This window comes from Lethenteron reissneri, chromosome 26 (genome assembly GCF_015708825.2).
Source record: "Lethenteron reissneri isolate LAM-NWPU_2019-01 chromosome 26, ASM1570882v1, whole genome shotgun sequence".
NCBI classification, from domain to species: Eukaryota; Metazoa; Chordata; class Hyperoartia; order Petromyzontiformes; family Petromyzontidae; genus Lethenteron; species Lethenteron reissneri.
Window position 1 is genome coordinate 25,455,303 of NC_083804.1, and position 25,386 is coordinate 25,480,688.

The 25,386-nt window shown below is 48.3% G+C and overlaps 1 protein-coding gene across 1 annotated transcript in view; it reads left to right on the plus strand.

Annotated features, from left to right (window-relative positions):
* The first annotated feature begins 287 nt into the window (after positions 1-287).
* Positions 288-25,386, plus strand: part of LOC133347935 (coagulation factor X-like) — a 66,925-nt gene continuing 41,826 nt past the window's right edge. The window contains exons 1-6 of the mRNA XM_061560692.1: positions 288-326; positions 911-956; positions 1,538-1,631; positions 3,423-3,583; positions 4,209-4,233; positions 16,362-16,475. Coding sequence (XP_061416676.1) covers positions 1,565-1,631; positions 3,423-3,583; positions 4,209-4,233; positions 16,362-16,475 — 367 coding nt within the window. The 5' untranslated portion in view covers positions 288-326; positions 911-956; positions 1,538-1,564. The remainder of the gene's footprint in view (positions 327-910; positions 957-1,537; positions 1,632-3,422; positions 3,584-4,208; positions 4,234-16,361; positions 16,476-25,386) is intronic.

The window sequence follows — 25,386 nt, forward strand, 5'->3', positions numbered from 1 at the left end:
GATGGTCTATAATACGTTGTATTACTCTTGTTTATCTAGTAAAGCTCTACTGAGTCTCAAGTGTCCCATAAATTTTTTTTCACCCAGGGGGCGATGTTGCTGCTGCTGTGCGTAATCTCAATTGAGAGATTTGTAGGCAATTTCCAGCATTGAGGTGTATGCCCAATATCGTTAACATTTAGGGTTTTTTTTGTTACGTGAGGCAACCTGACCAAGAGGAGAACATACAAACCTGCTGGAAAAAAAATCCCGCAAACAAATTTCACGCAGAAAAAAAACCACACCACCCTAATCGGGAATCGAACCCAGGAGCTTCTTTTCACGAGGTACTGCACAATTGTTGCCAGCGTGGAGCTCTGCCGCTCGAGCGTTTACGAGAAATGACCTCAGCAGGTCACCGCAGCAGTTGTGACGGACATCACGGGGGAGGTGGTAAACATTGCTTATCAAACCCAAAACGTTAACCCTCCAAGGTCATTGTCAATGCCAATAAATCAAACACACATTTCCCGTGGCTTAACTATTACAGTAACAATAACCTCGCACAGATGGTGCATCATAATTTAACTCCTGCAAGAGACCATCGGCACACAACCCCCAGTTAGAAGGAACGGAGACACAAGTATGAATATTTACTGTCCCTGAGAAAACTATAACATTGTATGTTTAAGTAGATGGTCTAACCGAGGCCGATCGATATCATCCACCTGATAACCATGTTCATACATCAATGCCAACTGTTGCTTGTCCGCACAGACTCAACGAACCTTGTACTATGACCAATTTTGGATCACAACTGCGGTGGTTTAGCCAATTTTTTTACAGGGCATTTGGGGGTGTGGTGTCACGTGACAAACGTGGTGCAATTGTCGATCTGAGTATGTGACACTGTCTCGTCACGGTATTTCAGCCTTCTCGCATTCGATCCACTTCCATGGGACAGGAATCATTATCACGTGAGGATTTGTGTTTTCCGTTTTATATTTTCTCATGTACGCAGATGCTTGTATATTAACTTTTAATAGAGAATAACATTGATTATAATAATAGTATAGTTCTGCTTGTTTTACCCAGGAAACCCTCACCGAGTCTCAAGACTCTTTTTTTCAGGAGGGCTCTGCCAAGTTTTCGCAATAGGGGGTGATGTTGCCACTTTGTCTGATCCCAAATGAGAAATGTGCAGGTAATATTTCAGCATTGGTGATGTTTGGCCGTGCATAACAGGTGGGAGAACATATAAACTACCAACAGTCGAGGATCGAACCCAGGTCCCTTCTTACTGTAAGGCACGAGTATTGCAACTGCGCTACTCTGCCAAGTAAACCGTGATCCAGAGCATTGTCACGTTCAAACACTTGTTTGCTCACATTTTAACGTGAACAGAAATACGTATTTGAAACCTGATTAGCAACAATATCTTACCGCAGGTGCCAAGTTGTGGGTGATTAAATTTTATCCACGTGGTTTATATTCCCTCCGAAATGTAGTTGCTTCATTTATGGAGAGGCTTCGCGAGCATGAGTTGTGTTTCCTGTAGGAGGTGACTCCGAACGGCTGGGAGACCATGGCGCTGTCCTCAGCCACTTTCGTGCTCCTCATTGGCAGCATTATCCCGATGACCCTGTGCGCAGGTGAGTCAACACTTCACGTTCATTAATGTTGCATGCAATGAGGAAGGGCATTCCCTTTCAATGCTTCATAAATGCAATGTGTCGTGACTGGGGGGGGTATTGTTTTGTTTACGGCATAAACAATGTCTGTCACAGTTACTCACAATCAGCAGTGTTCTGATTTATTTTACACCATTGAAATGGTCGGCAGATTTGCAAAGTTTGATATCAAAAGTCAGTACATTTGGAGGCACGTTACAATTGTATTCGATTTGATAACAAATATCACAGCAAGGTTACAGCAGTGTGGCAGAATTGAAGTAGTAGTCAGTGGCGGCTCGTGACATTTCCACTAGGTGGGGCGAATGGCGGAGCCAAGATTTTCAGGCAGGGGGGCGAGTGTACTGTATACGCAACTGCGCACAATTCTGAGTCACTGAAATTAGGGATTTCGATCGGATCATTGGGAGGGCACGTGCCACCGCACCCCCACCCCCCACTGGCTCCACCAGTGGGTGCGGCTGTTGTGAGTGACGTCTGAAAATATGGTGTTCTAATTAAGAAAAACCTCATGTTATTGGCATTCCCATGACAGTGATATAACTGTCTTATCTACCAACGGTAGGCATTTATAAACAATACGACATAAAACAAAGCAATCAAATGCTGTCCTCATGACCCTCAAGTCTACACTACACAACCCTTTCATCCTTTCAAATGGAATATTTAGGATTGACTCCACCGTATTTGTTCCCAATTCGTTTGCTGCACCTGTTGCCATCGCTATTGCTATTTACACCGAGACCGTGTAGGCCGTCACCTGCTATATTTGCACAGTGCAACCTAGCGTTGTGACATGGTGATTACAGCAATAGGCGGACCTTTTCACCGCCCTGAATGGGTCTTAATCGACGTGGCTAAAATGCTAAGCTAATCATAATGAAAAGGAAGGGATATCTCTCACTCGGAAGCCTTCACAGCCGGCCGAGACCTCCCTGAGGCACAAATCAGACTGTGTTGCAGCGGATTCTAATATGAACTTAAATTGATATCTTTATTAGGCAATTCACGTTGAAAGAATCACTATATTAAAAAAAATGTAAAAACAACAAAACAATTTATAGAAAAGTATTGTTTATTAGAAAAATCTTTTCTCATATCCAGCTGCTTGGTGGGCGGCAACCCAACGCCCCGAGCAGACGAACAACACCTGGTAGGAGTAATTAAATAATAGTGTACACTAATAAGGCAAGGCCAATGGTCAAACATGTGTAGAGGAGAGAAACACGCGGTGCGCACAGTTAAGCGGGTGTAACGGAGGGCAAACAGGTGTGCGTGTTGCAACATGAGGTTTGCACAGACAAACCTCCAGTAATTAAGGGGAGAAGCGGGTGCAACCGAGGTCGAACAGGTGTTACGCTGTGAACGGAGGTTGGTGCCTGGACGGGAGATGGGGGATGATGATAAGAGATTAATGTGACAACTGGCACCGGCCTGGCGGCAGCTTAAGTAGAAGCACGTGAGGACTTGGGATGAGCAGGGGGATATAAGTGGGAGTGTGTGTATGAGCAAGGGGGTTGGTGCCAGGAACCAAGAGTGAAGATATCTCGCCGCTGCCGCTCCAGCCGTCAACGGGACCTCAACCCTCACGCCGTCGCCGTGTGGGTGTTGGCTGAACCTCCTGCCCGGGACAGGCGGGTGAGCGGGTCTGAGGGAGCGTAGGTGAGGGCAGTGGTGGAGATGCAAAGTTGCTGTATGCAGAGTCGCTGAGTGCGAACACTTTGCCTGACGGTTGCCTCTTGTTGGGAGAAGTGTTTTTGGAAAAACAGGATGCTGGACAAGTTCTGTCGCGTTTGCGTCGGGCTAACAGCGCTTTCGAGGAGTTGCGAGCAGCAAACCTGGAGAGAGAATGCAACGAGGAACGATGCAGCATTGAGGAGGCAATGGAAATCTTTAAAAATAAGGAACTCGCGGTATGTAACCCTTATACAAAACTAAATGTGTGTCTGCATAATTACGTGTGCATGCTGCATGTGCACAAAGGGCCCACAAAGCCAAAACTAGGCCAAGGACAACACTTCCAATACATAGAGTACCGACATGGCAATGCAGATTAAATTACATTCATATTCTAGCATGAACACACTTCTACATTGTATATTTTCCACACCGAAACCTATGCACGTTTTAACCACAGGGCAGCACTTCAGAGGTATTTTCCAGCTCATCTGCTTCATTCAGAAAACCTGGCAATCAAGAGTACCAGGACACTTTTCTGGCCAATGCATTAACTCCGTTGAGCTCATGAAACAGCCTACGTGGCCATGAAACAAATATATTTATGGATAACTAACACACGTGAATGGTGGAGTCACAGGGGAGCAATCGGCGAATTGTACCTCAATAGATTTAGTGCGAATGGTTATACCCACGTTTGGAAACCCCCACGATGGGCAAAGTTTGCGTGTACTATCTTGCTTATGAAGATATATGTTGGGTTAAGAATCGTATTGTACTCCAGCACTTAACGCTTTGAACTTACCATAATTTACAGTTCTTTAGTAATCACAATGCTTATGAAACGTGTTTTTTTTCCAGAATGATTTCTGGAACACATATGTCGGTAAGTACTAGATGCAATTTCTAAATACATTGCTGAATGTTCCTAAATGACCTCTAGGAATGTGTGCAAAATCTAATTTGATGCATGTATGTAGCATACTTTGTAAGACTACACAAATTTCACCAGGCTCACTGTTCATGAACTCTTGGAAGTGCTTGCACAAAGGATAGTAACATCTCATCCTGTGTTCTTGGAATCTGAATATCTGGACTTGTCCAGTGACTGCTGAGAAAGATCAGCTGACAACAGGGGAAAGTCCTTGTGGCGGCACGGAGAGACGGCTGACAGGAGGGAATAGACTCCATTGGGACAGTCATGGGTTAGCTTCCCATTTCTGTAGTTTCCCATGCTTCGCAGTATGTTGGAAACACCCGCTTTAGCTACAGAAAGTCAACATACGAGAATACCCCTAGAGTCTGCGAGAGCGGGGGCGGAAGATGACTCATCGGCTGACAACATGGTAATGACTGGACCGGAAACGACTATGAGTAATGAGAGCACAGCACAAGAGAACACCACAGCAACTGTCACAAGTTCCGCTGCAACAGCAGGCCACAAACAGATGCAGGTATGTGTCTGTGGTTGGAGGAAAGTTACATCACACCATGGGTTGAGGATCCACCAGGGGAAGAAGGGGTGTTTGGGTAAAGAGAGACAGAGGCCTCGCATTGATTACTTTCTGCGAAAGCGATCAAATCAGTCGAATGAAGCACAGCAACTGGACGCAAACCATAGTTTGCAGTGCATCAGTACCACTGTCATGGAGGACGTAAACTCAAGCACTGAAGTAACAACTGAGGTGGAACCAACAACAGGAGTGGAACTCACCCAGCCTCCCAGACCTGCAGTCGAGAGGAGACTACCAGGGCACAGACCGTATGTGAAGTGGCCTGGCGCCAGTGACAAGAAGTTGTGGGAAACAGTGAATACTGACCTTACCTTGACCCTCGAGAAACTTCGAGGCACAGTGGAGAAGAAGTTGGAGAGGATGGGGGACATCATCTATGAGTACGGGGCAGAAAGCTTTGGAGTGCAAGAGGCAAAAGGCTGTATCGGAGGCGGCAGAAGGCAGAAGGCAGCAGTCAGTGGTTCTGGATGAAGAGGAAAGACCCCAGCTGGGTCCCGAAGTGAGAGGGCCAGGAGGTATGCGGTCAACAATGCTTGACTCAGGGAGGAGGACGCCACTGCCATGCATAGTCCCATGGGATGTTGGCTATCAATAACAAGGCAACTCCTATGACTAATTGGGAATGGGACGCAAGTGTAGGATTGATCACCCTGTCGCTGGCCGCCTTTGGGGAGGGTGTATAGTGTGAAAGGCCGAAACACCCTAGGAACCAAAGGTACACTACTGTAGATGCGCTCCCCAAATTTCACCAGGCTCACTGTTCATTAACTCTTGGAAGTGCTTGCACAAATGATAGTAACATCTCATCCTGTGTTCTTAGAATCTGTAGGAATTTAAAACAATAACAATAATCTTCATTTATCGAGCGCCTTTCATAGCTCCACAAGATTGAAGGCCACTTCGTATGAGGTAAAACTAAACGTATACAGTGAGGGGGAAAAAGTATTTGATCCCCTGCTGATTTTGCACGTTTGCCCACTGACAAAGAAATGATCAGTCTATAATCTTAATGGTAGGTTTATTTGAACAATGGGAGACAGAATAACAATAACAAAATCCAGAAAAACACATGTCAAAAATGTTATAAATTTATTTGCATTTTAATGAGGGAAATAAGTATTTGACCCCTCTGCAAAACATGACTTAGTACTTGGTGGCAAAACCCTTGTTGGCAATCACAGAGGTCAGACGTTTCTTGTAGTTGGCCACCAGGTTTGCACACATCTCAGGAGGGATTTTGTCCTACTCCTCTTTGCAGATCTTCTCTAAGTCCTTAAGGTTTCTAGGCTGACGTTTGGCAACTCAGACCTTCAGCTCCCTCCACATATTTTCTATGGGATTAAGGTCTGGAGACTGGCTAGGCCACTGCAGGACCTGTGTTTTGGGTCATTGTCATGCTGGAATACCCATCCACAGCCCATTTTCAATGCCCTGGCTGAGGGAAGGAGGTTCTTACCCAAGATTTGACGGTACATTGCCCCGTCCATCGTCCCTTTGATGCAGTGAAGTTGTCCTGTCCCCTTAGCAGAAAAACACCCCCAAAGCATAATGTTTCCACCTCCATTTTTGATGGTGGGGATGGTGTTCTTGGGGTCATAGGCAACATTACTCCTCCTCCAAACACGGCGAGTTGAGTTGATGCCAAAGAGCTCCATTTTGGTATCATCTGACCACAACACTTTCACCCAGTTGTCCTCTGAATCATTCAGATGTTCATTGGCAAACTTCAGACGTGCTTTTTTGAGCAGGGGGACCTTGCGGGCACTGCAGGATTTCAGTCCTTCGCGGCGTAGTGTGTTACCAGCTGTTTTCTTGGTGACTATGGTCCCAGCTGCCTTGAGATCATTGACAAGATCCTGCCGTGTAGTTCTGGGCTGATTCCTCACCGTTCTTATGATCATTGCAACTCCACGAGGTGAGATCTTGCATGGAGCCCCTGGCCAAGGGAGATTGACAGTTCTTTTGTGTTTCTTCCATTTGCAAATAATCGCACCAACTGTTGTCACCTTCTCACCAAGCTGCTTGGCGATGGTCTTGTCGCCCATTCCAGCCTTGTGTAGGTCTACAATATTGTCCCTGACATCCTTGGAGAGCTCTTTGGTCTTGGCCACGGTGGGGAAATTAGAATCTGATTGATTGATTGCTTCTGTGAACAGGTGTCTTTTTATATAGGTGTAGTGAGTAGCAGGGATGCGGATGCCGGAGTTGAGGCACACTCTTTTTATTAAACCAGGGACAGACACAATAGTTGAAGGGGTAACGGCCCCTTCACCCGTACTATCTGGGAAACCACCCTAGTACTACGCCCTCTGTCCTGCTCCCCAGTCCTCCTCTACTGGGCTACGGGAGGCTATCTTGATCTGGCCCTGGTAAGCACAGATCTGGGCACCAGGTAAGCCGGCCCTGCCCTTACAAGAGCAGAGGTCCGGAAGCTCTTGGGCCGCGCCGCTGGCTTTCCCAGCTCGGCCCTGACAAGGGCAGCGAGACCGGGGAGTCCCAGGGCCTAATCTCCGACTCTTCAGTCTTCACTGGTCAGCTTCGTGTCGAACTGGCCCCGAGCTCTCTGGCTCCCCGCCTTTTATAGCGATCCCCTCGGAGGGGCGGGGTTATGGGGGATCCCAGTGGTTAATGGGTGCGGACGTCGGTGTGGCCACCCGTGTGTGCGGGTACCGACACCCCTGTGTTTCTTGTCTGCCGTTTCTCCCGTAATAACCCCTACATCACCCCCCCCCCCCCCCCCCCGTACAGCTCGCAGCCGTCCCGGCTGCAACAATTCCTTAAAACCCCAGAATAAAGAAGTAACACAGTCAACACGCGTGTGCCTCGTAACAACAACAACGATAACAAGAACAAGCGTAACAACAACCGACGGTCCCCTATAAATACCCACTGCCCCCAACGCAACATATGTACAGAACGTGGTTCCCCATCCCCACGCACAAAGAATTATACACACACACACAAAAAAAATGAGCGAGTCCTCCAGCAGCGGAACACGCGCGGAAAGCAACTTATAACAACCGGCGCGTCTTGGCGCGTGTCCATGCAGCGGGCCCGTCACAAAGGCCCGACCCGGTAGAGTCGGTGGCAGGTGTCGAATGTGCAGGTGCACGGTCGTCCAGCTTCCCAGACGAGCCAGCGCCGCCCGCCTCGGAGGAAGCTGGCAGCCGAGAGGGCGTCAGTCCTTGGGCCCCTGAAGACGGAAAAGTTAGTAGCGGATCAAAGGCTGACGGCGACCCCGCCCTCCAGGAGTCCGTGAACCCCCCACATGTTCGGCCATAGTCATGAGAGGAAGCGTGCGGAGCAAAGAACGGCTTCAACCGTGAAGGGTGCACGAACCACCGACGCTTCCCCCATTTAATGCGCACACATTGAGGCTGCATAACCTGCACAATTTCCACGGGGCCCCTCCATGGTCGCAACAACTTAGACGAGGTGGCCAATGGCACCTGGGGGCAGTGCAGCCATGCTCTGTCGCCCGGGTGCCACTCGTGCGTGTGTGACCAGTGCGATCGCAATCTCTCATTCTGCTTCTGTCGAGAGTCAGAGTTTTGCATGGCCGCCTGCCGTGCCTCAGTCAACCGGAGGATGTTAAACTTAACATGGTCTGCCAGTTTGGATTTAGCGTGAGGTGCGGCAATTGTCAGCTAAGTCGCGACAGGCGGGTCAACTTCGCGGCCATACATTAAAAAAAATTGGCGAGAATCCGGTCGCCGCATGAGGAGCCATCCTGTATGCTGCCAGGACTCCCGGGATCTGTAGATCCCAATCGGTTTGGGACTCAGATACCTGGTGGGATAGCATGGACGTAAGAGTCCTATGCAGGCGTTCAACCATCCCATCCGTATGTGGGTGGTACGGCGAGGTACGAATTTTTTCGTACCCAGAAGCCCGCACACCTCATGTAAAAGGGCACTAGTGAAATTCTTTCCCTGATCGGTCAACAACCGTTCCGGAGCGCCCTTGTCGAGGACATAGCCCTGAACAAAAGCCTCCGCAATGGCTGCTGCGGACTGGTTGGCGAGGGGCCAAGCCATAGGCCATCGCGTGAAGTATTCCACGCCAACCAGCAGGTACTTATTACCCCTCGGTGTGGAAGGAAACGGTCCCAAAATATCAAGGGCGACAAGCTCATTAATCCGGGTGACCAAAATAGACTGGAGCGGTGGGCTGGCTCCCTTCGCTGGCGGCTTCCGTTGTGCACACTGGGTACAAGACTGCAACAGATCGTCCACATCCCTTGCCATGCCCTGCCAAAAGTAATTAAGCTGGAGCATGGCAAGGGTTTTGAGGGTACCCAGGTGCAGGAGCCACTCATGAGCGGCCCACACAGCCCTACCCCTCAACGTGGAAGGCACCACCAGCCTGTGGCGGCGGATCGTTCCGTCCCAATGCATGAGGAGGCCCTGGCACAACCCCCATGAGTCAACGCCCGACTTCCCCTGACCGGATCCTTCCGCGTGACGCCGTAGCGCCAGGAGGGCCGTATCCTCCATTTGGAGGCGTCCCCACTCCGCACTCGACAAGCCCAGTAGGGAATCCTTCCCTCCCACAGCAATAGGGTCAGCGTCCGAAGGGGCCTCAACTGTGGCCGCAAAAATCCGATCCTGGCCATCGCTCACTGGTTTGCAACGCCCCGAGCCCAAGAAACAAGTGCAATCAGAAGCGACCGGGAGGCATGACAGGGCATCGGCATTGGTGTGGCGAATCCCCTTTCGATACGTTGTTTCGAAATCGAAATCCTGAATAATCTCCAGCCATCGAGACAACTGCCCCGATGGCTGGTGAATACGCAGGGCATACTGCAATGCCGCATGATCTGTACGGACGGTGAAATGCCGGCCGTACAGATATGGCCGGTACTGTTGAATAAAGAAAACAATAGCCAACAGTTCACGGCGGGTGACGCAGTACCGCTGCTCGGCCGGAGACAATACTCTACTACCATAGGCCACAATGCGCTCCACGCCACCCACAACTTGGGAAAGCACGCCCCCAATCCCCGTGTTGCTCGCGTCCGTGTCGAGCACGAAGGGTAGAGAAAAATCGGGGTAACTCAACGGCGGAGCCCCCACCAGGGCATCACGAAGAGTGTTAAAGGCGGCCTCCTCCTCCAGCCCCCAATGAAACTTCACCCCCTTGGCCGTTAAGGCATGTAATGGCTTAGCGATGGAAGCGAACTCCGGGACAAACCGGCGGTAATATGACGAGAAACCGATGAAGCTTCTAACCTCCCCCACCAAGGTGGGAGTCGGCCAGGAGCTGACACAACGCATTTTGGCGGGATCGGTTGAGATGCCTGACCGGACGACGATGTGACCCAAATATCTTACAGATTCACGCAGCAAATGGCACTTTTGTGGCTTGAATTTCAAATTAGCTGCGCGCATTTTGAGAAAGACGGCCCGAAGCCTATCAAGATGTTCCTCGAACGTCTTACTGAACACGATAACGTCGTCTAGGTAAATCAAACACACCTCCCATTGCAAGCCAGCGAGAACCAATTCCATCAAGCGCTGGAACGTTGCGGGAGCGGAGTGTAATCCCATAGGTAACGGATTGAATTGGAAGAGGCCGTGCGGCGTTCGGAAAGCCGTTTTGGGCTTCGATTCGTCGTCCAGGGGAAGTTGCCAAAACCCTGAGAGCAAGTCCAAGGTGGAGAAGAATCGTAATCCCGCTAGGGCATCCAAAGACTCGTCCATTCGAGGAAGCGGGTAAGCATCGGCCACCGAGATTTTATTCAAACGCCGGAAATCGACGCAGAACCTTAGGGACCCATCGTGCTTTTTAACCAATACTATGGGTGCACCCCAAGGGCTGGTCGAGGGAGAAATAATGTCAGAAGCCAACATGTCATCTACAGCCAATTTGACATGATCCTTTTCGGCGGGACTTAACCGAAAAGGATTTTGGCGGATAGGAGCGTTGTCACCGGTGTCAATATGGTGGCACAGCAAATTGGTACATCCGATATCGTATTTGTGTTTTACTAAAGACGTCGGAAAATTCTCGCAAAAGGGTGCGCAATTTAGAACATTGTGAGTCGGACAGGTCAGGTGACTCAGCACACAGCGTCTCCAGGCAACCCTCGTCAATGTCTGAAGGCAGTCGCGACTGAGAATCGGTGGCCACCTGGCCTATGATCAGCGTTTCCGCAGGTACCGGAACCGCATGTGCGAACACGGTTCCCTGCGAAACCACCGCCGTCCGTGTCCCGACATTGAGGACCGCGATAAACGGGTCCTCATCCCCTTTAACAATAGTCTGGGCCGTCACCAAATCAGGCCCATTCACCCCGGCCCTAGATGGCCCCAGCATAATGCCCCGGTCTGAGACCCCTTTAGCGAACGGCCGACGCAACCGCAGGGGCACAAGCATCTGTGCCCCCGGGGGTACGCGCACCGTTCGAGCAACGAGTGCCTGTACCATTGCACAGGCAGTACGCAAGGCAGGGGTGGAAGACAGAAACGTTATACGTTGGCCCGATGGAAGCTCGATGCATCCCTGGTCAATCAAAATTTTGATAGGTAATTTGGCCAAAAAGTCTGTCCCCAACAGGCACGGGATTGCCAGCGAGGAGGAGACCAACACCGGGCCAGATAGTGTATGACCCGAGCCAGTCGCCCGCCAGACCGCCATCCCGCAGAACGGCCCGCAGCAAAGCCCCCCTCAGAGTCAGAGGTGGTCGCCGCCACGGTGTGTCCCGCAGCTGCCTTGTTAGCCTTCCTCCGCTGGGAAAGTAGATTGGCATGAATGTTCCTTGCAGCCCGTAGTGACGACATGTCCGCATCATCCTGTGCCAGGATGACGAAGTTCAAGTCGTCGGCCAGCAGCAAAATTTTCTCGGCCACCATCGCGTCGATCCCCTCCTCATCCATGCGCGGGAAGGCCGCCTTTGCCAGCGACAGCAGGGCCATGCGGTACGTGAGTGGTGACTCCTTGTCGCCCTTCTGCCGCTCGTAGAAAAGCTGGCGACAATCGGAAGGCGGCCCATAAACCGTGGCCAGCACCTGCAGCGCCGACTGAAGCGTGGAGCGTGCCGACTTGGGTGCAGCGGTGAGGGTGCCCAGGGCGTCGCCATCCAGCATCGCCGGGAGAGCACACAGCGCCTCGTTGTCCGTCCACCCAGCCATTTCTTGGTGGGCGAGGAAACGTCGCTGGAACCCACCCCAATCGCCGCCGCTCGATGAAAAGACCTGCAGGGCCGGCAGGCGTTGCTGAAATGTCGGCTCCGTCTCCGATGATCTCCCAGTACTCGTACCGTGTCCATGGACAGTATGCTGAGCAATGGCAGACCCTAATGGAGGTCGCACCGATGGTGACGCGCTGGGTTCAGCTTGGTCGGTGCTGTCGTCTGCAGATGATGACCTGGCGACTGCTGATAGGCAGCCACTGCGACCCGCCTCCGCCGATGACGTGGCGCTTGCTGGTTGGGCCCCGCCACCTGCGTGACGAGCTGGGACCCCTCCCTCAGCTCCTACTGTACCCGTGGCGGGAATTTCAAATCTTTGGGCCATCGTAGAGGCGGGAGTTTCTGGCGGGCGCTGTCCGTCTTCTCGCCGCGCCGCTCCCCCCGGCCCCAGGCGAGTAATTTGCTCCAGCATGGCGGCCGCTGCATACAGGAGCTCCGCCAGTCGGGAGTGGGCTATCGCCAACTCCTCAGCCGACGTCCCGACCCTCTCCGGCTGCCCCGCAAGTGTTGGAGCCGGCATCGGTTGTGCAGGTACATCGGTGGTGATGTCTTGCACCGCCTCTCCCTCGTCGTTGTCCTCTCCGGGGTCTTAGGTACGAGTCGTCCGTCTTGTATCCATGTCTTGGACCACTCCTGACGCCAGATGTAGTGAGTAGCAGGGATGCGGACGCCGGAGTTGAGGCACGCTCTTTATTAAACCAGGGACAGACACAATAGTTGAAGGGGTAACGGCCCCTTCACCCGTACTATCTGGGAAACCACCCTAGTACTACGCCCTCTGTCCTGCTCCCCAGTCCACCTCTACTGGGCTACGGGAGGCTATCTTGATCTGGCCCTGGTAAGCACAGATCTCGGCACCAGCTAAGCCGGCCCTGCCCTTACAAGGGCAGAGGTCCGGGAGCTCTTGGGCCGCGCCGCTGGCTTTCCCAGCTCGGCCCTAACAAGGGCAGCGAGACCGGGGAGTCCCAGGGCCTAATCTCCGACTCTTCAGTCTTCACTGGTCAGCTTCGTGTCGAAATGGCCCCGAGCTCTCTGGCTCCCCGCCTTTTATAGCGATCCCCTCGGAGGGGCGGGGTAATGGGGGATCCCAGTGGTTAATGGGTGCGGACGTCGGTGTGGCCACCCGTGTGTGCGGTTACCGACACCCCTGTGTTTCTTGTCCGCCGTTTCTCCCGTAATAACCCCTACATAGGTAACACGCTGAGATTAGGAGCACTCCCTTTAAGAGTCTGCTCCTAATCTCAGCTCGTTACCTGTATAAAAGACACCTGGAAACCAGAAATCTTTTTTTTGAGAGGGGGTTAAATACTTATTTCCCTCATTAAAATGCAAATCAATTATAACATTTTTGACATGCGTTTTTCTGGATTTTATTTGTTCTTATTCTGTCTCTCATTGTTCAAATAAACCTACCATTAAAATTATAGACTGATCATTTCTTTGTAGTAGTATGTTTTTACCCTTTAAACTGGTACAAAACTGACACCTTTATACAAGGCATCATGTTTGCAATAACCACAATACAAGCAGTCAAAATGCAAACAAAAAGAAACAACTCTGATAATGATAATAATATGCACTGTTCTTGAAGTTGATTGGTCCACACCCGAGACACCTTTCCTGAGAGCCTAGCCTCCATTGGTGTTGGACCAGATGACGCCAAAAGGCGTACAACTCAAAAACAGCGCACTATCAGAGTATTGAGAGCTCGGGGTAAGCATTTACACTATGAGACCTCCTTTACCAGTGGAAAAATATAGTAGTAGGTTTTTACCCTTTAAACTGGTACAAAACTGACACCTTTATACAAGGCATCATGTTTGCAATAACCACAACACAAGCAGTCAATCAACTTCAAGGACAGTGCATATTATTATCATTATCAGAGTTGTTTCTTTTTGTTTGCATTTTGACTGCTTGTGTTGTGGTTATTGCAAACATGATGCCTTGTATAAAGGTGTCAGTTTTGTACCAGTTTAAAGGGTAAAAACCTACTACTATATTTTGCCACTGGTAAAGGAGGTCTCATAGTGATCCTTTCTTTGTCAGTGGGCAAACGTACAAAATCAGCAGGGGATCAAATACTTTTTTCCCTCACTGTACAAGGACAAATGTTAAACGACTCATGAAATAATGTAAAAAGTATGTGAAAGTAACAATTTTCTTTATACAACAGTAAAATAATAATTAGATGTCAGAATAAAATTAGGAGGCTAAATTTTAGAAATACATCGAAAAGACTTCATTTAAAAGTAACCATCTCCGATTAGCACGTTTGGCTACGTACAGTAAGAAAGAAGTTCAAAGTACAGTACATACAGTGTGGGCGAACTTTTGGCGCGATGGGGCAGAGCTGCAAAGCCGCGAAGTTATAACACCAAAAGCCACCTCCTCGCCTCTCCTCCTCGCCTCCTTACCTCTCCCCCTCGTTTCGCCTCCTCGCCTCCTCACCTCTCCCCCTCGCCTCATCTCCTCCTCACCTCACATCTCCTCTCCACCTCTCCTCCTCCACCTCGCCTCCTCTCCTCCTCACCTCTCCTCGTCTCTCCTCACCCCTCGCCTCCTCTCCTCCTCGCCTCTCCTCATCACCTCCTCTCACTTCTCCCCTTCTCCTCCTCACCTCTCCTCCTCTCCACCTCTCCTCCTCGCCTCCTCACCTCTCCCCCTCGCCTCTTCAGCCTGACCCCGGGAATGCAGAGCCAGGGTCATGACTATCAGCTGACCTCAACACTGCACGTTGATAGGGACAGAATAACTCTGTCCAGTAGGGACGGGTCAGAAAGTTACAGCACCTGACGCAGTAGAGACAAGGTTGAGGCTCTGCATTGCTGCGTCAATGAGTTGATCGGCACATGGACAACCTTAGCACAATAATCTGCCCAATGATGTTCTGTGTGTCCCTTGAAGTAATATCTCTGCGTGCACTGGGATTAAGAACAGGGCCACACGTGAGCGATCAGTGGCACAACTTGGTTGAATGCCACTGAATCGCCTTCATGTGGATGACTTCACAACCAGCTGCGATTTTTGCACAGCAGCCTACCTAGATAACTGCAATGCCTAGATAATACATGACGATATACGCTAATTAAATACAAAACATGTATTTGAAAAAAACATATTCGGAAATGAAAGAAATTAATAAGACATTGAAAATATAAAAACTAACTTAAGCCTTTAAGCTGGCTCAACAGATATTTAATCGACTATTTGAAGGTAGAATATATAATTTAGATTGACCATTTCACATGTATTGGCAAAATAAAATTAAGAAACAACCGATAATAAAGATTCAGGAACAGACTACAAATAATACATCTAACGAAGAGTTATCCAACTCCCAAAAAAAACCTTCCATTAAGGGGTGAAAATTTATTTTTAAATCCTTTATATTAAGTTCACTTGCTTGCTTGCTTGCGCGCTTACGACCGTGCAAATCTTTCGGTCGTTTTTTGACCCACTTCCCGTGATCCAATCGAGCTGACATTTTGCACACAGACTCGTTGTGCGTGACAATGTATTTTCGTGAAATTTTTTTCCCAAAATGTTACACTTTTTAGGATTTTTTTTTATATATAATTACCAATTGCTTAATGGTGGCAGGCAATCATCTGACCCATAGGTGGCAGCCATCTCAAGCCAGAGGACGAGAGGACTCTAGCCGCCACGCATATAAAGGATTTACAGTATAGTGAAAAACTTTGTTTTTACGGGTTCATTTTTAAATCCTTTATATTAAGTTCACTTGCTTGCGCGCTTTCGACCGTGCAAATCTTTCGGTCGTTTTTTGACCCACTTCCCGTGATCCAATCGAGCTGACATTTTGCACACAGACTCGTTGTGCGTGACAATTTATTTTCGTGAAAATTTGTTTCCAAAATTTTCCACTTTTTAGGAAAAAAAAAATTCATATTTTATTTCAAATACCAATGTGATAAAAATGAAACTCTTACTCAAGAAAAACAGAAATGAATAATAAAATAAAACCGATGCCACGCATATAAAGGATTTATAGTGAAACACTTTGTTTTTACGGGTTAATTTTTTTACATTGTAGCACACTTCATAGTAATTAATTAACACGTTGTAGGAATAATCAACTGACCCTGAATATATTCCACTATATGAAATGCCTAATCGATATACTGACCACTGCCCTTCATTTATTTATACTGGAGAAATTTACCTTTATACCAGAAACATTTCCATAATTCAACAAACAATGCTATTCAATGTAATTGTTGTACACAATATAATGCAACTGTCTGAGAATTACTCTGAGAATTGAAATGTTTTCTTTCACTGCAGATGGAAACCAGTGTGATCCAAATCAGTGCCTCAATAATGGTATCTGCAAGGATGGTGTCAAGATGTACACGTGCATTTGCCCAAATGGCTTTGAAGGGAACAACTGTGAGCTGAGTGCGTTCAACATACACGGAAACCTAACGTTGTGAGGGAAATCACAGTTTTATTGCATGGAGCTCCTATGGCTGGTTAAACGTTTGCTTACTTGGCACACAAATTAAGGTTTGAGAGTTTATTAGCCCAATTAATGTATAGCAAATGCGATTTGAATCGCATTTGATCCTAGAAAAGTTTAAGTCTGGGCACCAGATTGAGAGTTGACTAGTGCTGTGTTTTGTCAGTTTTGTTGCTGTACGGTGCGGAGGCCTGGACAATGCTTCAAGCTGATTTAGATCAGCTGCAGTCCTTCCACACGCGAAGCCTTCTTGGCATCCGATGGTTCAACTTCATCAGAAATATGTGACCGGTCTCCTAGCGATCAAGAGCTCAGTTCGAGGGAGACGGCTATCACTTTGTGGACACGTAACCTTGTATTGATGCGCAAACTCCAACAGCAAATAGCGTACTTCAGTTGGCGGTGGACGTTCGAAGTGGACTGCGATCCATTGATCAAACAAATCACTCGAGACGCCAGTGTATGGCAGCCAAGAATAGTTCATGCGAATGCTGTTGCGAGAGGGCACACGTTTGGCGCAATGCTTCTTCGCTGACTATGCGTGATGAACGAATGAATGGTACATAACACAAATTAATCATTAGCATAGTTGTGGAGAATATAACTCATAAAATAAATACACATAAAATATGCCGCCTGTCTCTGCACGTAAAAACATTAAAGGATGTCTGTACACATCCATTGGCCATACGGCTATTCCCAAACCATATGGCTGATGAGATGCATAACATACCCTTTAATGTTTTATCCAGTGAGACAAGTATAATGGGAAGGCAGTGTATCGTCTGCTTATTTATTAATTCGTACATAGTTTGGCTCCACACTTCAGCTTTTATGCTGAATTGGTGGAAATTCTGGATAGGTAATTCTATCCTGACATCCATCCTACGTCCTTCCCTGTGGAAAAGATACGTATATGACACTTTCGTCATCTGGCCACATGGCCAGCCAGCACTGAACTAATTTTTAAACTACATCAATTCCACACCCATACATCAAATTCACCATGGAAGTGGAAAATGACGGCAAGCTATCATTCCTGGATGTATTGATCGAGAAGAGGACTGATGGCTCGTTGGGACATTCCGTCTACAAGAAAGCCTCCCACACGGATTCCTATCTAAAGCCTGATTCCCACCACCATCCGGCCAAGAAGAACTCCCTCATCAAAACACTACACCATAGGGCCCGCTGCATCTCCGACCAGCGCCACCTAGCTAGTGAACTAGAGAACATACACCAAGCCCTCAAGATGAATGGATATTCAGACCACACAATCCGCAAAGCTGTATCCACAACCATGGGGAGACAACCATCTGAGGACCCAATCAAAACCATTACCTTGCCATACATAGCAGGTGTTTCCAAAAGATTTCCAAAATCTTAAACAAACACAAGATCCAGGACCAATTCAATACAGTACACAAAATCCGTGATGTGATCCCATCTGTGAAAGATGTCATGCCTGACATGCAATACCCTGATGTCTACAAACTAAGTTGTGTCTGCGGCAGCAGTTACATTGGGGAAATGAAACGATATGTCTCGGACCATGTTCGCGAACACAAGGCAGATTTGAAACACGGCAGAACCAATACCTCTGCCGTGGCTGATAATTGTTATAACGCATTGGGCTCGCACGGTATTGTTTTTTCCGAGACCAAGGTACTCTGCAAACCTTCGGGCTACCATCAAAGATTCGTCCATGAAGCCATCCAGATATTTAAACAGAGACAATTTCAACCGAGAAGATGGGTATAAGCTGAGCAATCATTGGAAGGACGTTATTAACCAAGCAAGGTCGTAACTTGCTGTGGTGCTTCCATTTTTCCCTGCCGTTTGGCTGTTATCTCCGACTCTCCAAGTTGCATTGCCTTGTTGGGTGCCTCTGCATTAACGGGCTGGGGTCTCACTAACATGGCCACCTCTGCTCTCTTAGCCTCGATGTATCGATGGTTTTGGCTATGTGATGGGCTGTGTGTCTCAATGGTGCGACCACCGTTCCGGTGGTTCTCTTGCGTTTGCTTCTCACAGCGCAGTTGGCAGCGCCGCAGCTTGTGTTACACATAGACATGACATTAACTTGCTAATCCCCCTAATATTTCTGCCTAATCTCTCCCATCAACATACCTACGTGATTTTACCGAAAGAACCAACGAGTATAGGTAATTCCTCTAAACCCATGAACTGTGTAAAGCTACAGTTCCCTAGGTGGATTGGGTGGAGTTCTTGGGCCACCATGACAGGGAATTCTGAGATGGACCCTGTACCACCAATGTCCCTTTGGCCCACCAAAGGTAATTTTCCTGAGTGTTGAATCACTATCATGATCTACTGCCCACCACCCCCCTCCCCCCGGGTCTCCCATCCGAGAGGACCCATAGCCAGGCCTGATTGGTTCCGTTCCACACAAGACCTGACCGCCAACTGGCAACTGCAGCAAGGCCAGGGGAACAAGAATTCAAGACATCAGAAAATTATCCTGTTTCTCCCCTGTCATTCCACTGTTCTCCTGTATGTGCACTCTCTTCCCTCTCCCCTCTAATCTCACTTCATCCCATTCTGTGTACTCATTGTTTCAGAAACCAATGCTTTTTTGTAAAGTCTCTCTGCTACTCCCATAGACTACAACTGCATTTCCTCAGACTTCCTCAGACATCCATAACGTCGACTTCCTGCCTCTATTTAAGACCTAAGTGTTTTCACGAAATTTGCTTTCACTTTTCTCTTTATAAAATAAATACTTAATGCACGGTGTCTTAAGATATAGTTGGGTTTATATGCAATATTAACTAAAAATGTGTTGCATTTTAAAACTTGCTTTCATCGTGAGTGGCTAAAACCTAGAAACGAAACTTCTGGCTGAGTGCTCTGACACGGCAATTCTCTGTCTCAGTCACTTGGCCAACTAAAACATATACAGTATTACGTGGGACCTTTTTTTCCAGTATTATCAAAATTATGAAGAAAAAAATAATAGGCTTTTACCCTTTCTGGCAATAAGGCCAATTGGTTTCAAAAACAACGCCTATATAATTGTAGTGTGACGTACAGAGGCGCACACACTAGAGTTGGAGGCAACACATTTATTAACAACTTCTCTAACCACTTCGGGTTCTGTAAATAGGTTTTACTAAACTGTTCGCTATGTGCGTAGAGGTTAACTATCATGAACGGGCCATTCAGCACACACGCTGCCTGACCCACGATTTAGAGGTAAGACTCAACCCGGCGAATGAAGAGTGAAGAACGAAGAGCGAAGAGACTGGGACCCCAGGACGATCCCCACAAACGAGCCCTGATCCCCGTCGGGTCTCCCCCTTTATTTCCCTGGCCGCGGCCTCGCCCCGCTCTCGGCCACGCCACCTCCTGTATCAAGTTAGCAGCTCCTGGCTCCCTATCACATGTCCCTCGAGACCCCTTGGGAGGTCCCCGGCGCTCGGCAGCACTCCTGTAATAGTGGCTGGCGCTAACACTATAGTGAGCGTATTTATGTCACTACACTACCCCCCACCTTCATAAAATACAGCCGTCCCGGCTAATCATTATTTCTTAATTACCAAAAGTGTGGCCTCCAATTTTAAATCAAAACAACAAATCAACAATTAACAAATAACAACCTGCGCTGGAACAACAACCCCAACACGCTATACATAGTCCATGAGGGGGGAAAGAGAAGGGAAGATAGGTATATACAAGTTCTGACCCGTTCTCTCGGCAGCCTGCACAATCCCACACCCGCGAGCACAGAAAGAGCCCGGGTCAGCCAATGACCCCCCCAGCTCGCGAGTGAGACCACAACCAGATGGTGCGTGGACAATCCTGGCGTGCAGGACAAGAGTATTTTAAAACGGGCAGTTTTTGAGCGGGTCCTCGTCAATGGGGCCACCAGAGGGGGTGAGGAGACCCAGGGACCGGTTGAAGATGGCCTAACGGCCCCGGCCCTTCCTGAGAAGAAGAAGAAGAAGGAGGTCCGGCCAGAGAAGAAGGGGCAGAGGCCGGTCGCTCCTCTCTCCTTGAGCCACTTCCGGCTGGTGCAACTGGCTGCTCCAAGGATTCTAGGTGCTGGAGTCCTGCGGGAGAAGGAGGAGAAGTCCCCTGAGGTACCACATCCGCTGGTACTCGCCCCAGCTCGTCGGGCGCACCCGAAACACAGTCCTCAGGTAGTAGAGATGAAGGGACGCTGTTAGGCAGACAAAAAGGTTTAAGTCGAACTGGATGCGGACACTTTGTGAGCTCTTAACCTCCACAATGTTCACGGGGCCTAGCCAAGGCTTATATATTTCGATTTAAAGCTTTCGTGATTGCATAGATTCATATTCTTGGTTCTTTTGGTAAAGTGACGTAGAAGGGAGATAAGAAAATAATAAAAATAAAACATAATAAGATAAAATTCTCACGACGTTTCGGCCACAACACAAGCAACCGTCCTCAGAACAGGGCTGTCGGAAACACAGCATCCTAATGAACACTGCTAAGTTTGGCAGCGTATTTTTAAAATGGGTCGGAGGAGAGAGCCTTGACAAAGGAGTTTACATATCAACAGAGGAATTTAGCATATTAATGACAAATGCAGATATGGGATTAGTCACTACTTGTGGAATGTGTAGGTGGTGGGGGTCTCAAAGTCATTATGCTAGTATATTATGTAGGATTAGCAGTGATAATGGGAGGGAAATAGGATTAACAGTTATAAAGGGAGGGAAATTTTAATAGTAAAGAGCTGCAGCAGCCAAACCACCGCGTATCAAGCGCGTGCATTATGTGGACAACAAAAAAAGAAGGAGTTTCTAAAGAACTACAAATACCCTATTACCATACAATACACCGATGTGAAAAAACGAAATATAAACTACATCAATATAATAAATAAACTCAATATACTCTCCAATAAGCTGAGCTACTAAAAATATACATTCCACTTTTATGTCGACACCGTACTATGTACTGCCATAGACAAACCCCAACATTGAATTATACACTGCATTACTATACACTACCCTATACCTTAGACTATACATTGTAATATTACACTATGTATTATTCTACAAACCCTAATGTATACCACACAGCTGTATATTCACTATACAATTATGATACTATATATTACCTTATACATTATATTAAACATTACACTATTATACTATTTATTATTATATAATCTACTGTACGCCATACCATTGACAGCCGCGTGAAGGTACTAAGGCTTATATAATAATTGTTTTTTTTACCATTCTATCTGGCAACAAAACTGACACCTTTTTAAGAGGAGTCATGTTTGCATAGACCACAATACCTGCAGCCATAATACAAACAAAAACATAACTCTGATAATATATGCACTGTCCTTGAAGTTGATTGGTCCACACCCGAGACAGCTTTCCTTAGAGCCTAGTCTCACATGGGTTGGACCAGATGACGCCAAAAGGCGCACAACTCAAAGACAATGCACCATCAGAGTATAAGAGCTCAGGGTAAGCATTTACATCATCGGAACCTCATTTGCCAGTAAAAAATATGAAAATTATTTTTTTACCCTTCAGAATGGTAAAAAACCAATTATCATATTTTGTTGTGCGGCTTTTGGCATCATCTGGTCCAACCCATGTGAGACTAGGCTCTAAGGAAAGCTGTCTTGGGTGTGGACCAATTAACTTCAAGGACAGTGCATATATTATCAGAGTAATGTTTTTTGTTTGCATTATGGCTGCAGGTATTGTGGTCTATGCAAACATGACTCCTTGTAAAAAGGTGTCAGTTTTGTTGCCAGATAGAAGGGTAAAAAAACAATTATATTTTTTACTGGCAAATGAGGTTCCAATGGTATAAATGCTTACCCCAAGCTATCATACTCTGATGGTGCATTGTCTTTGAGATGTGCACCTTTTGGCGTCATCTGGTCCAACCCATGTGATACTAGGCTCTAAGGAAAGCTGTCTCGGGTGTGGACCAATCAACTTCAAGGACAGTGCATATATTATTAGAGTTATGTTTTTTGGTTGCATTATGGCTGCAGGTATTGTGGTCTATGCAAACATGACTCCTTGTAAAAAGGTGTCAGTTTTGTTGCCAGATAGAAGGGTAAAAAAACAATTATATTTTTTACTGGCAAATGAGGTTCCAATGGTGTAAAGGCTTATATAGTTTAGGGGGGCGTCCCCACCGGGACCTGGGGGCAGTGAAGCCATGCCCTATCACCTAATGACCATTTTTTGTCCCTGTTTCCCAAAACCCAACCCGCCGCTTGTTAGCAGCTTGGGAAGCTTCCCCAGCTTCAAACAAGCGCTGGCGGGTAAGGCGTATGGTGTTGGGCATTTTCTTGCTCACCAGCTCCGGATTTGAATCTCAATTGGTGGATCTTGCTCCCTCCCATACATGAGGAAAACGGCGAGTACCTGGTGGAAGCGTGAGGGGCCAATCTGTATGCAGCGAGAACACCCGGGACGTGCAGGTCCCAGTCAGTTTGTTCCACATTGACCTGCTGACATAGCATGGATGTCAGGGTCCTGTGTAGGCGTTCCACCATGCTGTCAGTCTGCGGGTAATAGGGCGAGGTGCGGACCCTCTTGGTAGCCAACAGGTCACATACCTCCTTGAGCAGTTTAGATGAAAAATGTCTGCCCTGATCCATAAAAAGGCATTCCGGGGCTCCTTTATCTAAGATGTATCCGTGAAGAAAAGCGTCCGTGATTGCCGCAGCCGACTGGTCCGGCACCGGCCAGGCCATTGGCCACCGCGAAAGGTAGTCTACACTCGCCAACAAATGCTTATTTCCCCGCGGGGTGGTGGAAAAGGGACCGAGCATGTCAAACGCAACGAGCTCATTCACCCTGGGACATGCTAATTGATTGCAGGGGGGGACAAGCCATTTTTGGCAGAGGTTTTCGACAGGTGCATTCAGTGCATCCTCTCAACACATTCTGAACATCTCCAGCCATGCCAGGCCAGAAAAAGTTGAGGCGGCGAGTGGACAGGGTCTTTTGGACACCCAGATGCATAATGCGTTCATGTGTCACCTAGATCAATTTGCCCCGCAAGATGGTGGGAACGACCACATTGTACTTGCAATTCCGCGTCCCATCTCATCAGGAGGCCCCCTCGAAGGATTACCGTGATGAAGCTCGTCGGTTCCCACTATCCTCGGAGTCTCTAACGCAGCATCTAATTTTGAATAAGGAGGCGTCCTCCACCTGGAGTCGCCCCCACTCGGTTGTTGGTGACACCAAGCATGTGATCCCGCATGTCAGCCGCGTCTGTGTGTGCAATGTCAGCTGCAGCGACAACAGTTCAGGGTGGAGCTGTAACAGCGGGCTTGCACCGTCCCATACCCGAAATGCAGGCACACTGGCCACTAGGTCGCAATCTTGACAGCGTGTCAGCATTTATACGGCGGATGCCCTTTCTATAGGAGACTACGAACGCATAGTTCTGAAGGACTTTAAGCCAATGGGACAGCTGGCCCGACGGCTGTTCGACATGCAGCGCATACTGCAGAGCCACGTGATCCGAGCCCACCTCAAATTTCCGTCCATAGCGGTATGGACGGTACTGCTGGATAAAGTAAACTATCGCCAGCAACTCTCAGCGCGTAAGGCAGTAGTGCTACTCCGCCGGAGAGAGCACCCTACTCCCATATGCAACCACCCGCTCCACTCCATCTACAACCTGTGACAATACGGCGCCAATAGCCATGTTGCTGGCGTCTGTGTCAAAGATGAAGGGTAAAGAAAAATCGGGGTACCGAAGGGGAGGCGCGTTGACCAGGCCGTCTCGCAGCATGGCAAACACAGCCTCTTCCTCCTCCCCCCACCGAAATTTCTGTCCCTTGGCAGTGAGGACATGGAGAGGCTTAGCGATAATGGCGAATCCGGGGACGAAATGTCGATAATAAGAGGTGAACCCAACAAAACTACGCACCTCACCCACCGACTTGGGGGTTGGCCACGTGCGCACGCACGCATGCAGTTTTGTCCGGGTCCATTGATATCCCGGATTCGCTGATGATGTGGTCTAGGTACCGGACCGATCTCTGTAACAGATGGCACTTCTGCAGTTTAAACTTCAGTTTAGCACCCCGCATTTTGAGGAAAATTGCCCGCAACTTCCACATGTGCTCCTCGAACGTACGTCCGAAGACAATGACGTCGTCGAGGTAAATTAAGCACACATCCCATTGTAGGCCTGCCAATACCAGTGCCATTAGCCATTGGAATGTGGCCGGGGCTGAGTGAAGTCCCATCAGAAGCCAGTTAAACTCAAAGAGCCCTTGGGGTGTGCGGAAAGCAGTTTTTGGTCTAGAGCTGTCATCCAAACGCAACTGCCAAAAGCCCGACAATAAATCAAGTGTGGAGAAGAACCGCGCCCCCAACAAAGCATCCAATGAGTCGTCCATCTGTGGGAGCGGGTACGGATCAGCTACGGAGACTTTGTTGAGTTTGCGGAAATCAACGCAAAACCTCAAACTTCTGTCCTGCTTTTTTACAAGCACAATAGGTGCTGCTCCCCACGGACTGTTGGACGGAGAAATGATGTCGGCGGCCAACATCTCGTCATGCACGTGGCGCACATGGTCCTTCTTCTTGGGACTTAATCAATATGGGTTTTGATGAATGGGGGCGGAGTCTCCTGTATCGATGTGGTGGTTTAACAGAGGCGTGCAGCCAATATCGATTTCCGTCAAAAGGGCACGTAATTTGAGCCTCTGTACGACCGATAAATCATTGCTCTCAGCGCATCCAACCACGACTAATCACAGTCCTCACTCTGGCCTGCATTATCACCCTCCCCCACAGACGCAGCAACACCCAAAGTCCCTTCGGTTTCTCCCTGACAACACGCGGACGATGCGTG